The 13294-nt window shown below is 67.0% G+C and overlaps 2 protein-coding genes across 12 annotated transcripts in view; one reads left to right on the top strand and one right to left on the bottom strand.

Annotated features, from left to right (window-relative positions):
- ADD1 (adducin 1) overlaps nucleotides 1–8320 on the top strand; it is a 101159-nt gene extending 92839 nt beyond the window's left edge. For 5 of the 10 annotated variants that reach the window (XM_023585367.2, XM_004481031.5, XM_004481033.5 and 2 more), the window contains 3 exons: nucleotides 1881–2037; nucleotides 4783–4881; nucleotides 6813–8320. In XM_023585367.2, the coding sequence (XP_023441135.2) occupies nucleotides 1881–2037; nucleotides 4783–4881; nucleotides 6813–7159 (603 nt within the window). In that variant the 3' untranslated portion in view covers nucleotides 7160–8320. Of the gene's footprint in view, nucleotides 1–1880; nucleotides 2038–4782; nucleotides 4882–5483; nucleotides 5519–6812 lie in introns of those variants that run through there. The other 5 variants (XM_023585368.3, XM_004481037.5, XM_004481036.5 and 2 more) reach the window with 3 other exon arrangements.
- A 463-nt stretch (nucleotides 8321–8783) lies between these two features.
- On the bottom strand, nucleotides 8784–12278 carry MFSD10 (major facilitator superfamily domain containing 10). 2 transcript variants are annotated; one of them, XM_058301374.2, is made up of 12 exons: nucleotides 12185–12278; nucleotides 11210–11404; nucleotides 11044–11140; nucleotides 10783–10886; nucleotides 10469–10627; nucleotides 10205–10366; nucleotides 10009–10117; nucleotides 9805–9916; nucleotides 9604–9712; nucleotides 9433–9523; nucleotides 9216–9353; nucleotides 8784–9131 (listed from the first exon to the last, which is right to left on the bottom strand). In XM_058301374.2, the coding sequence occupies exons 2-12, from the start codon at nucleotides 11381–11383 to the stop codon at nucleotides 9022–9024; spliced, it is 1365 nt and encodes a 454-aa protein (XP_058157357.1). In that variant the 5' UTR covers nucleotides 11384–11404; nucleotides 12185–12278; the 3' UTR covers nucleotides 8784–9021. The 2 variants fall into 2 exon arrangements, with proteins under 2 accessions (XP_058157357.1, XP_058157356.1); XM_058301373.2 differs by having other exon boundaries at nucleotides 10469–10559; nucleotides 12153–12263.
- Between the last annotated feature and the right edge of the window lie 1016 nt (nucleotides 12279–13294).

Genomic DNA, 13294 nt, shown 5'->3' with positions numbered 1-13294 from the left:
CCCCAAAACCCTGAGGCTCAGGTCCTAGCTCAGGCTTGCACATTGCAGAGATGGCTTCCCTCAGGCATAAGGTGTGCTCGCAGAGGTCGGGTGAGGGACTGGAGGGGGCAGTGGGCAGCTCCCCCTGCTGAGCTGAGGGCACAGCCAGTTCACGGCAGTTCCAGAACTCCACGAGAGGCCCGTTCTGCACCTCGAGCGTTGCTGTCCCCTCGTGCCAGCGTGACAGGGTCGGTCTGTCCCCGGCTGGCTTTGATGGCAGCATTGCACAGTGGAGGCGGGAATCAGCCACACTTCCGGCCATACGGAGCGCCGGGTGTCCTGCACAGGGGGCCCTGTTGTCCTCTGGAAGGTGCTAGAACTTGGAACAAGGGTTCTGACGTCTTTGTGACACTTTGTTGCTGACATTTTATTCCTCTTATTAATTTTGAACATTTGACTTAAATGAATTCAAACACTTCTCTCAAACTGGCTATCACCTCTTTTTACTGATAGTGACATCAAGACTCGGGCAGTTAGCCAGGTTCGGTAGTTTTACAGGATGCCGTTGCTCGCAGGGGTCTCGGCACTTGTCGAGTCCAGTGTGCTCGTCTTCAGATACTGAAACCAAGGCCTGTGGCCTCAAGGGCTTGTCCAGGACCAAAGAGCTGAGCCGTGTCGGTGAGCACTTGGTTTCCTGCCTTATTGAGACAGGGCTGCTCAAATAAACACCCGGTCAAGCCTGGGTCAGGCATAGTCACAAAATCTCTCTAGACCACTGAGGTCAGCCCAGGTCATCTCAGATGCTGAGGGTCTCAGGCCAAAGGCTGCCTGTTCCAGCAGGCTCTCCGCTCTCCCCCTGGGTGGACGTCACGGGCCCCTGGAGTGCGGGCCCCGTGCACAGCTCACGGGATGGTGGCTGTGCATCGGCCAGGGCCCCGGCACCCTGGCCTCTCCCAGCACGTGGTCTGGCCCTGACACAGCCTGCGTGTCACTCGGAAGCACCGATTTCTGGGCTTTGCCTTTCATCGAGCGGAGCACCGAGGGGCAGCCCCGGCATTGGCACGGTTTTGGGTTTTGCTCTTCCTTTTGTTTGGGGAGTGCTCATTAAGTAGTGCGTGTGTGTGAGTTCTGGTGAACTTGCTCTGTACTGACCCCAAGACCGTTTCGGGGCCACTCCTGTCCTCTGCTCTCCCCAGCTGCGCTGTGCTGCCAGTGTGGGTGGGTGGGCTGCACGCCTCAGAGCTGCACTCCCCGCCTCCCACCCGGAAGCCTGCCTGGCTGCCTGCACCCAGTCCCCGCTGCCTGCACCCAGTCCCCGCTGCCTGCACCCAGTCCCCGTGTCCTGGGCTCCACGTCCTCACTAAGGCTGGCTGTGGTCTGTGAAGGTCGCCTTCTGTGCTCTGCTCTCCCTCTCTGTCACCCTCCCTCCCTCTCTCGTACAAGTGCTCTTCAGGCACACACCAGTGTTTTGGGACATGCTGTTATCGCTCAGTGTTTGGGGATAAGCTTCAGGAGCTAGTTGCAGTTTTTCTTAATGCACAGTCAAACGAACAGAACCTCCCTGTGCTCCTGGAACGTAAGCAATCTCTGCGGGCCTCACCCCGCGTGCTGTAACTCTGATGTCATGGGAAAGGGCCCTCCTCCCTTCGCTGGCAGCGGGGGAGGGTTTCCTGCCCTGAGGGTCTCTGCCTCGGTTCTGCCCTTTGGCCTTTGTTTCTGGGTCCGAAGGACTGCCGCCTTGGCGCCGCTGTGCTGCAGGCCACGGCTCCTGCGCAGGGCCGAGGGCAGTGTGCATGCGGCCTCCAGGAGCCCCTCGCCCCTCCCTGCCTGCAGCCTTGTCTTGGAGTTGGGGGGTCCTGGCCCGCGGCTCCTGACATCTGGGCCGTGCTCTGTGTCCACAGGGGGAGCTGGTGACGGCCTCCAAGGCCATCATCGAGAAGGAGTACCAGCCCCACGTCGTCGTGAGCACCACGGGCCCCAACCCCTTCAACACGCTCACCGACCAGGAGCTCGAGGAGTACCGCAGGGAGGTGGAGCGGAAGCAGAGGGGCCCCGGAGGTGAGCAGTGGGGGCCGGGGTGGGGGGCTCCTCCCACGCGTCCCCAGGATGCCTGGACAGCCGCTGGCCCCGAGGACCCTGCAGAAGTTCTTCCCACACGTTCCTGGCCTGTTCCTTTGGGCCAGATCTGAACTAACTGCCAAGGTAAATACACTGGCGAACAACCCTGGTCAGCAGTAACCCCCGGGTACATGCGTGACCGATGCGGTCAAGAGCTTGAAAACGGCCACTGGCACTGGAAGGACGCAGGAGAAGCTGGCAGCCTCCTCCCTTCCTTCCTGAGGTGTCACTGTTACTGTCTCCAAACGTGGGGGCGGAGCCACACTCAGGCCCTGTCCCCGTGCCCACATGCTCAGAGACCATGCAGGTGTGCATGTGTTTAAGGTAATGGCCTGGAGAGCTGGGCCTGTCTCCACCCGTGAAAGCAGAGCAATCTGAGGCCCCCCAAGAAAAAGGCGCCTGTGGCAGAGGGGACCAGAGCTGGTGATCTTCACCTCAGCTGTTCAGTCTCCTCCCTAATCAGCTCGTGCCGTGGTGTCTTTATACTTGTGTTTAGGGTGGAGTTTTGTGACATGTTCTCAGCGTCCCAGGAGGACTCCCCCAGCTGCAGGTTTGGTGTGCGGGCCGCCTGGGCACGCTCTCGGCTTCACCAGGTGTGCTGCTGCTGTACTTGTCTTGGTAGCTCACTGACAAAGGAGCTTGTAGTTCTGTGATTTTTTAAAAAAAGCCTGATGGGACTGTTTTAAAACAATTCAAAATAGATGACTTTAAGAGTCCGAACTTAATGGGGCAGGTTGCTTCAAACTTCTGGTTTTGAAAACTAAACCCAAAATATTCTGGCAACTGATGAGAAATGTCGGCCTCCCTCGCGTGGTTTTCAGTCTCTTTCTCACTGGGCTCCCTGCCGCCTGGCTCCCTGGTCCAGCCAGGCCTCGGGGCACCCTTGGTCCGGCTGGGAAGGCCCTGGGGAGCAGCGGCCCTCCGGGAGGTTCTCCCTGCCGCCCTCAGAGGGCCTCAGTGTCACCCCACCTCTTCTCCCTGCGGGCTCTCGAGGGCCTCGCTCCAGCTGGCCCTTCCCTTTCTGGGATGGCTGCGCGGCTGAGGAGTGCCTGCGGCGCTCGATGGGCCTTTTGGTTCCAGGTTGTCCTGGGAACGACGTGGTGCTCCTGAGGCGCTCTCTCGTTCACCCTAGTGGAGGGTTTTTGGTTTGTTTTTCTTTTCTTAATGTTGTTTTAGACCAACCAATGGAGAATGTAGCTGCTGTGGAATTGAGTTGTGCAGAAACCACCACTCTTGTTTCTCGGTGTGGCGCTGCGGCTGCTGGGACTTGCTGTTCGGTGTTCGTTAAAACTGGCCCTCGTTGCATGCCCCCCCCCCCCCGGTCTTTGCAGTGTCAGTTGCGCTCGGGTTCAATTGTCTCAAGCGGACCTTCCGCCACCTCCCGTGCGTTCCTGGCGGCCACGGCCACACGCATCCTTGTGGAGTGAGAGCTGGGGGTCTGGTGGGCCTGAGTCCCGGCCTGCGGGCGCACAGCGTGCGTCTGCCACACGGCCTCTTCCCGTGTCTGGGAAGCCTTGAGGAAGACCCCAGTTTCCCTGCACGTGGGGTTCTCTCGGGCAGGCAAGTGAATGGTGCTGCCCAAGTGTGCTCTGGGATCCTGGACTTGGGGGCGGCAGTCGTGCTGGCGAGGGACTGCCAGAGACCCCCAGAGACCCCGCCCGCTAAGCGCTGGGCAGGGAGTGCGGGGGTGCTGCTGCTCAAACCTCCTGCCGTCCGAGCTCCGCCCCTCGCGTGCGAGGGGAGAAGACCCTCGTTGGGCGCCTTTCCTCGTGGAGGGGGTTTGTCCAGGCAGGTAGGAAATGCAAAGGCCCTTGTTAGACGCCAGGGCGTCGGGGGCGCCAGGGGGCAGGTAGCTGGCAGAGGCGAGTCGAGGAGATCACAGCCCTGGTTAGCGTAGAAGGGTGATGACAGCTGGTTGCTTAGGGTAGTCTAAGCTATTAAAATAAACTTTTTTATTTATCTTTATTTTTATTTGTACTTTTTAAGTTCTTTTTTTTTTTTTTTAGAAAATAAGCATTTTTAAAGGAAAGTGGGAGATTTAAGGAATTAGAATACTAATATTATTCTATTTTTTTCCCTGAACGAGAAATAGAATTTTCTGTATCCTGGGTCATAGTTCCTGCAGTTTTTCTCTGGTACTTATCAACATACTATACTCCAGAAAATAAAAATAGACATTACCATTGCCAACTTTAAATTGTTGGTACAAGATGCCCTATAAAAAAACTAAAACCAAAGCATTGCACGTATGACGTCCTGTGGACGCAGGTGGAGGGCTCTGGGCACGCAGCTCGGCGGTGGGAAGACGGCTGCAGGCGAGGACGCAGGGCCTCTGGCAGGTTTTCTCTGGAATAAGAAGAGAGAGAATTGTGTGTCCAGGTTGGGTGGCTTTTTCTGAAATGCACATCACCACCCCAATCACAGTAGGCTCCGCTTCCTTCACGCCCTTGGAGAGGAAGCGGTGGGCAGGGGAGGCTGTGGCCGAGAGCCCTGCCCAGCCTCGCCCCTGCGCCCAAGGGCGGCTCGCCTTGCCTGCTTGGGCACGTGCAGCCAGCTGGGCGTGCAGGAGGGTCCCCGAGGGCTCGGGTCCTGGCAGGCTCGGCGCGAGGGCTGACTCCCCGGCCATGAGGGCACGGCGCTGGTTTCTCGTGCCCTTCACACGCCCTCACCTTCTGTCCCCTGCAGAACACCTGGACGAGACTAGAGAAGAGAAAGGACAGAGTTCTCCAGACCAGCCTGCGGCCCCCCACACGCCCCCCAGCACCCCCACCAAGCTGGAGGAAGGTGAGCACGGGTGGGGGCGGGGGCGGCTGTGCTGCCGGCACAGCAGGAGGGGCTTAGTGTGTCTCTGTGCAGGGGAAGCAGCCCGCTAAGGTGGCGTAGTGTAGAAGTGTGCACTGTCATCGAGACCGGCACGTGGCGCAGCTCAGAGGGGCCTCCCTGCCCTTGCACTGGAGGCCAGCAATGCCCTGGTGCCTGCTGGGATTCCCGTGGTGGGGACCCACCTCCTTCATACCACACCAGTGTCGCCCATTGCTTGTGCATTTCTTAAACCTTACTGTGGAGAGGGTGCTTCTAGAAATGTGTTCTATTGCCTTCGGGCCCAGGACGTAGGTTTGTCTGGGGTGTTGGCTGGCCCAAGGCGGGTGCTGTGCTGCGTTTGCCTCTCAGACTCCCGAGTCTGTGGCTGGTGGAATCCTATGTGTCTTTGTCCCAGTCTTGAATTGGGGTGTCTCCCCCGTCCCCCCGTGCGTTTTGAAGCCTGTGGCTCACGTCTCCACCCCATTCTGTGTCCTCCAAGAATGGCCCCGCCCATTCTCCGTGTGTACCCAGTGGCTGTGACTCTCTCCTTGTGCTTTTCTCTTCCTGTGGCTGCGCTGCAACAGGAGGCGGATGTGCTAAAGAGTACCTGTTACCATAGTAAGTACCGCTCCCCGCGCCGCGCACTGCCGGGCTCCCCTCTGCTTGGCCTCATTCTCTTGCCTCTTTGTTGCTTATTAAGTTTTGTTTTCTGTTTAAACGAAAGTAGAGGCTTCCTGTCTGTCCAAGCCTGAAGTGCCTGGCCACCTCGGGCTCACCTCTGCGTCCCTGGCGGCCCGAGCAGGCCTGCTTGGAGCAGCCCAGGGCGCAGGTGTTCAGGAGGGACAACCGTTCTTGTGTTTTGCCATGTTCTGTCACATGTAAATCTGAACTAGGTTCAGCAAGGGTGGGAATTTGCCACGTGGTGCATAGGGGTTGGATTTCTTTGGACTTTTGCTTAAGCTGGGAGTGGAAATTTGAATTGGGGTGGAAGAGTGATGTCTGTCAGTGGTTTTTTTTGATAGACATCTAGACATCTGGTCAGTTCTCCTGAGCACCCCTGGCAACCTCTGCCCTCAGGTGTCAAGTGCAGCCTGCTCTGCAGAGTGGGCTGGGGGGGTGCTGCGTGTGCCCCTCTCTGCTCTTCCCAGGGGTTTCCTGGGAGTGGGCAGGGCGGGCCCAGAGTCTCCTCGGCGCCCTGCTCTGCTTCCCCTCACTGTCCCCGTGCCTGCTGGGGTTTTCAGAACTGAACGGCTTACTGCTGGTCATGGGCCAGCCGCTCGAGCCTTTCAGCCTGTTCTTGTTGGTGTTCTGCTAATTTTTTATTTAATCTACAAAACTGGTTTCCATCTAGTCCGTGTAGGAGATACCTGCTGGGAACGGCTGTGCCGGCTCTTGGGGTGGGCTGTTGGCATGGCCACGGCGGCCAGGCCTCCCCTGCCCTGGCTGCACCCCACCCCTCCCTTTGATTAGCAGCCCGGCCTAAACGGCCCTGCTCTGTCCCCGGTCGGCTCTGCTTGTGGGGCCTGGTGGCCTCGCTGACCAGATCACGGCTCAGCGTTAGGACTCCTGACAACACCCTTTGATGTGGGGACAGGCCTCTTCCGGAGCTTGCGGGGCGCTGTGCTGTGAGCATCGGGGCTTCTGTCTTTCCGACTCGAGGTCTGTGGCGCTGTGAGGGCGTCCAGTCGTCAGTGTGCTGTCCTGAGCAGGAGCCGACAGTCCCTGCGGTCAGGCAGGACGAGACTCGGGGTACTCTACCCAGCCTCACAGGGGGTCGGCGGTATCTCGAGTTTCCAGTCTTGTCTTGGCAAAACCACGTAGAGGGAAGCGGGGCAGCGTCTCCTCCGTGGAGCGTGGCTGTCAGGCTTCCCCTGGGAATCGGGTGCTTTAACCCGGTTCTTACCCACCCCCAGACCTGCAGCAGGAGCAGACCCCCGGGGAGGACAGCGACACTGCCACCTGCAAGCCGCCGCCCCCCGACCCCACCCCCAGCGAGCCTCCAGCAGCACCCGGCTCGGCCTCGGAGAAGGAGGACGAGGGGCTCTGGGAGGCCGGCGGTCCTCAGAGCCCCGCTGTCCCCGCCGCGGCCAGCCCCGAGCCGGCCCAGGCCGCCGAGGAGGCCGCCTCCCCCGCCGCCGAGGAGGGGGCGCCCGCAGACCCCGGCAGCGACGGGTCTCCCGGCAAGTCCCCTTCCAAGAAGAAGAAGAAGTTCCGCACGCCTTCCTTCCTCAAGAAGAGCAAGAAGAAGAGCGAGTCCTGAGGCCGCCCCGCACGGCCGTGCCGGAGCTGCCCCTGCTGCCGCCAGTGTCTCGTGTCCCCTCTCGTGTCACGGAATGCAGAAAGCCAGCCCATGCCCACTCGGGGCGCGACCGAGTCCCCACAGACGGTGCTACCAGCGTGTGCGCAGCTGCCCGCTGGCTCGCAGCCCCGGCCCCTGCCGCTCCCCGCCTGCCCCCCTCACGGCCCCTTCTGCGATGCCCCCTCACGCTGTGGGCAGACGTCATGGTCCTGGCGGGAAGGTTCCGGAGGCTTCCGCCGCCTGTGGTTAAAGGCGTCCCGCTCTTGGGTCCTGGCGGTCTTGCTGTCGTATCGTCAGGTGACACCCGTCTTGTTTCTGCCTGGCTGCCCCCTCCCTCTGGTGCCGCAGGTGACTGGGCAGACCCCCAGCTTCTTGCTGGCACCAAAGGCTTGTGGCGTCTCACTCGACTCAAAAACAAGCCTCGTCCTGTGGAAGTGCCCAGGGTCTGCCGCGGCCTGGGGCAGCAGGCTGAGTGCCGGCCGTGAGCCCCCCGTCCTCCGCTCAGGGGCTCCAGGTGGGGCGGGCGTGGGGCAGGCGGAGTCCCCGTGGACCCCCTCCGGCAGGTGTGCGCTTCCACCCGCTCGACCGAGGACCACCAGGCTCCTCTTGCGTTGGCGGTGAGTGCGCTCTCGCCCTTCCGGGGAGGTTTCCGGAACTGCCAAGGCCTCTCTGTCCTCGCCTCAGCTCAGCCTGAGACCCCGGATGTGAGAGAAGGTGACTCGAGGAAGCCGCGGACTCTGGTGGTCCCAGTCACTGACGGAGCCCGCCCGGGCCCAGCCTGGGGCCGCCTGTTCCCGCCACCGGGGCCAGTCTGCGTGCCCCAGGGACCCCGCCCGGGCCCGAGGCTGCTGCATGCCCCTGACCGCTGTGCCACAGCGGCCACTTTCTTCTGGCCGTGCCTGTCCTGAGGCTGTGCCGGGCTGCCGGGCCCTCGTGGCGGATTCCAGCTGGCAGCGCACCCCTCCCTCGCCCCGCGGTGACCTCCCTCCACTCAGTAGTTCCTTTTAACTCTGTAGTCTCACAGTATGGAATGTAGCTGCGCACGGACACACATGGGCGGGCGGGCCCCCACTTCTTTCTTCACTGTAACGTTGTTTTACTCAATAAAATTCTTCAAGCAGCTGCCTTGTCTAAGCCTCGGAAGCCGGTCTACGCAGCTCCTCCTCTGTGCCCTGAAGTGGGCCTTCCAGGTCACCCCAGGGGGTGGCCACAGACATCTGTGGCTTTGGCTGGGTGGGGACCTTTTCATGACCCAGAATCCCTGAAAAGCCCAGGCTGGGAGGAGCACCCCCGGCCCCGGTCCCTGCCTGGCCCCCACCGCCGCCTCCTGTGCCATTCTCTGCCCAGGGCCTGGGGGACGTCCCAGGGGCTCCACAGAGTCCAGCGGGCGCGGGCGCTGGGCCGAGCGTCAGGCCAGGGAGCCGTGGTGGCAGCACCCGTCCCTGGACCCACCTGCCTTGGAGGTCCTGGACCCCAACTTCCCCCCAGCGCAGTGGGGGAGAGGTGTGGGAAGGGCTCTGACCTCTAGTGGGCACCACCCAGCTGTGGGGGCGCCCGGGGGGGGGGGGGTACAGCGCGGCAGTGCTCGGGGGAGCGTCAACCAGCTTTATTTGTCGTGGGGGAGCCTTGCTGGGCCCCAGCCGCGATTGCACACAAGGGCCGGAGGCCGGGGAGGCTGCGGAGTGGAGAGCGGTGCAAGGTGCTGGGGGGCGTGGAGGCCCGGTCCGGTGGTGCCCAGGGCGGGGGGTGTGGTGGGGAGCCCTGCCCAGGCCCCGTCCTGCCGCCGCGCTCCTGGGGCTCCGGGCGTGGCCGAGGCGGCGCGGCTACTCGGCCTTGAGCGGCAGGGGCTGCAGCTTCCGGAGGAGGAGGACGGGAAGCAGGAAGAGCGCCGAGCACGCGGAGAAGCAGAGCTGGGCCCCCGCCAGCCAGTAGACTGCGGGGAGGCGCGGGGCTGAGCGCGGAGAGGGCGGGGGGCGGCCCCGCGGCCCGGGACCCTCCCCAGACCCCCAGTCCTCACCGGAGGCGGCCACGAGGGGCCCCACGGCCCTGGCCAGCGCGCCCAGGCTGCGCAGCGTGCCCATGACGGTGCCCTTCTGGCCGGCCTCGCCGTAGCCGGCGACCGCGGAGGACAGGCAGGGCACCACGACGGCGGCCGCTGGGGGACGGCGGGCAGCGGGGTCAGCGCGGGGCGGCGGCCCGGGACCCCGCCCGCCCTCGGCCCGCCGGGCACGCACCGAAGGAGTAGAGCAGCAGCCCCAGGCCCAGCGCGGGCAGCGAGCGCCCCCAGCCGAGGAGCAGGAAGGCGGGCACCAGCAGCGCCATGGCCTGGGGGGCACAGCAGCCTCAGGCGCCGCCCCGGGCCGCGGAGCTGGGGGCGCCGCCCTGCCCCCCGGGCGCCCCCGTACCCGCTGCGCGGCGACGAGCTCCCTGCCAGGGCCGATGCGCCGGGCGTAGGCGCCCTGGACGGTGGCCATGGTGAGGCCGATGAAGAAGAACATCTTCCCCTGCTGCAGGCTGCGGGAGGGGCCGCCAGTGCCGCGCCCCCCCCCCCCCCCCCCCGCCCCTCCTCGGCCCGCCCCGCGCCGCCCCCGGCCCGGCGCACGCACCTGCTGAACTGGAAGCGCTGGTGGGCCAGGAAGCTGAGCGAGTACTCCAGGCCCGAGAAGAGGAAGAGGTAGAGGAAGTAGACGAGGCCCAGGCCGCGCAGCCTGCGGAGCTCTGCGGGCGGGCGCGGGGCGGTGGGTGGGGGGCGCGGGGCGGTGGGTGAGGGGCGCGGGGCGGGGGCCGCGCCAGGGGCGGGGGCTCCTTACTGTCTCCCGCGGGCGCGTCCTGGCCCCGGGCCACGGCCGAGAAGCGCAGCAGGGCCAGGGGGCTGAGCAGGTCGGCGGCGGCCCGCGCCCCCAGGGCCACGGAGGGCGCCTGCGTGGGGGGCGGCAACGGTCAGACTTGGCCTGGCGGCCCCGGGGGTCCCGGGGCGCCCCTGGGTGCGGGAGCGGGCGGCCCTACCCGCTTCTCGGGGGGCAGCGTCTCCGGCAGGAAGCAGAAGATGAAGAGCAGGTCGCCGGCGGCGAAGAGCAGCGCGAGCCAGGGCGCCGCGTCCGCGGGCACGGAGGCGCCGAGCAGGGGGCCCAGCGTGAAGCCGAGCGAGAAGGCCACGCCGACCACGGCCTGCGGAGGGGCCGCCTGAGCCGCGCCCCCGCGCGCCCCGCGCGCCCCGCGCGCCCCCGCTCGCCCCGCGCGCCCCCCGCTCGCCCCGCGCCCCCCGCTCACCATGCCTTGGCTGCGCGCGCGGGCCGAGCCCAGGTCGGCCACGATGGCCGTGGACAGGCTCACGTTGCCCTTGCTGACGCCCCCGATCACCCTGGAGGCCAGGAAGGCGGCGAAGCTCCGCGACGCGGCCCACACGGCGTACGAGGCGGCCAGGCCCCCCTGCCAGAGCGAGAGCCCGCGCTGCCTGCGGGACCCGGGCTGCCCAGCGGCCCAAGGGCCAGGGGCGCCCGCGGACAGCCCGGCCGAGCGCGGGGACAGGCCCCTGCCCGGCGCCCCCGGGGCCCCCGCACCCGCGCGCCCCGGCCCGGGCGTACCAGCGCCAGCAGCATCACCGGGCGGCGGCCCAGGCGGTCAGAGGCGGCCCCGGTCAGCGGCGCCGAGAGGAACTGCAGCAGGGAGAAGCCGGAGCCCACGAGGCCTGCGGGAGGGCCGCGGTCACGGCCACGGCCACGGGCGCGCGCCCCCGCCCCGGCCTGGCAGCGTGGCCCCCCGCGGCTGGGCCCGGGCTCTCAGGACGCGGGGAAGGGGCAGCCGGGCCCGGGGCGGGGGCCAGGGCGGCGCCGGCCCCGCAGTACCTCCGCACAGGACGCTGTGGTACCTCTTCTCGGCCGGCATCCCGATGGCCGAGGCCAGCCGGTCCACGCCGCGCTGCCACGAGGCGTAGAGGGGGTCCTGGGGGACAGGGGGCGTCAGGGCCGCGGGGGGCGCGGCGGGGCGGGGGCCGGGCGGGCGGGGGCTCACGTGGGCGCGGGCGAAGCCGTCGAGCAGCGCGGGCAGCAGGGGCAGCAGCAGCGTGAAGGCCAGCAGGTCCAGCAGGAGGCCCAGGAAGAGCACGGCCACCACGCGGCGCTCGGACGCGGGCTGCGGGCGGATGGGGGGGCGCGGGGTGCAGCCTTCGTCCCCGGCGCGGCTCATGGTGCGCCCTCCGCCGCCGGCCTGCACGGGGTGGGGGGCGGTGAGGGTCCCCGGGTCGCCCCTGACGCCCGCCCTGCCCTGCTCCGGCCCCCACGCGCGGAGAGCTCCCGGGAGCGGCCCCGCCCTGCGGTGCTCCCCTCCACCCCGCCGGGAGCTCGGCCGCGGGGTTGCGCAAAGGAACCGCCACCGCCGGGGGCATCCACCCCGGGCACCCCTCCCCGACGCCGGCACCCCTCCCCGTCCCAAGTACCCCTCCCTGCCCCGGGAACCCCTCCCCGACCCCGGCACCCCTTCCTGCCCCGGGAACCCCTCCCCGACCCCGGCACCCCTCCCCGACCCCAGCACCCCTCCCCGACCCCGGCACCCCTCCCCGCCCCGGGTACCCCTCCCTGCCCCGGGAACCCCTCCCCGACCCCGGCACCCCTCCCTGCCCCGGGAACCCCTCCCCGACGCCGGCACCCCTCCCCGACCCCAGCACCCCTCCCCGACCCCGGCACCCCTCCCCGCCCCGGGTACCCCTCCTTGCCCCCAGCACCCCTTCCCGCCCCGCGCTCCGGGACGCCCCACGCTCGACTCCTGGTTCCGGAAGGGCCCGGGCGCTGCGAGCCTGACTTCCTAACGGGGAAACTGAGGCGGGGGGGCGGGGTCTGGGCGGCCCCGTGGGGGGCGCGGCGGGAGTCCCTGGGCCCGGGGAACTCCGGATCCCCAGTCCCGTCAGGAGCAGAACCCCTGACCCTGGGGGAGACCCGGAGTGGCCGTGGGGGCGCGCACTGTGCGTGGGAGCGCCCTTCCTACACTTGCCGCGGCCGCGCGCTCAGGACCGATGGACGGAAGGACCGACGGATGCGGAATGGGCAGCCCGCACGCTGCCGGGAGGGGGCCACGCCTCCGCCCACTCGCCCCGCCCCGCCCCACCCCGCCCCGGCAGCAGTTTGCACTTCCGCTTCCGCCTCGTCCTGGTCCTTGGTCCCGAGGAGGGCCCGCCCCAGCCCCGCACTCCCGGCTCTCCTCTGTGCGGGGTCGGGGCGGGGCCTGCTGGGGCCTGCGAGCGCGCCGGAGTCGGGCGCAGCTCCTTCCCGCCTGTCGGCGGAGGCCCCGGAACCCCGGCGTGTCCTTCCCGCGGGGGGTGCGGAGGGGGCGCCGCAGGGACCCCTGCCCCCTCCCCCGGGTGGGCGCTGGGGACAGGGGCGCCGTCCTCCCATTCGGCCCCCAGGACCGCGGAGCTTTTGTCCCCACCCGGGGAGGCTGTGCGCGGGGCCACGGGGAGCCCGGGAGAACGGTGCCCGCGGGCCAAGCCGCAGGCCGGGCGGGGGCGGCCTCCCCCGTGGCGCCCCCCCCCGCAGGACCCCCCCCCCCACCCCGCGGCCTCCCGCTTCCCGGCCGTCGTTCCCTCTCAGCCGCCTGTGCTGCCGCTGCAGGCTCAGGAGCAGGCGCAGGAGCAGAGGTCGGGCCGGACCACCTCCCAGCTCTACCTCGTGCGGTCAAGTTCTCGGGGACCCCGCATCAGGGATGGGCAGAGGGCGCTGGGGTTTCTTTGGCCCCTGGACGCGCCCCTGCCCCGGCTGTCCCCAGGGCTGGACGGGCTGCCTCAGCCCCAGCCCCAGCCCCAGCCGACATGAGCCTGTTCTCTCCTGGTGGACATGGGACAGGTGGCCAGAGCCCGGGCGGAGGGGGCGTGCGGTCACCACAGCAACAGCCTGTGTCAGGCGAGCCGTGGGACAGGGTACTGGCCACAGCGAGGTCGTGAATGGGCAGTGTCTGGTCCAAAGCAGCCTCCGCCCCTGACAGAAGGCTGCTCTGGGCACCCCGGCCTGAGTGACGTGCGCTGGGGTGTGTCCCCTCTGCTCTGAGCTCCAGACCCGCTGTCCCGCCTCAGCACCACCGTGAGAGTCCCCAAGGCACTGAGGGCTC

The sequence above is a fragment of the Dasypus novemcinctus genome, chromosome 1 (genome assembly GCF_030445035.2).
Source record: "Dasypus novemcinctus isolate mDasNov1 chromosome 1, mDasNov1.1.hap2, whole genome shotgun sequence".
NCBI lineage: Eukaryota > Metazoa > Chordata > Mammalia > Cingulata > Dasypodidae > Dasypus > Dasypus novemcinctus.
The sequence above is the reverse complement of the archived record's forward strand: the minus strand, read 5'-3'. Positions and strand labels throughout refer to the sequence as shown.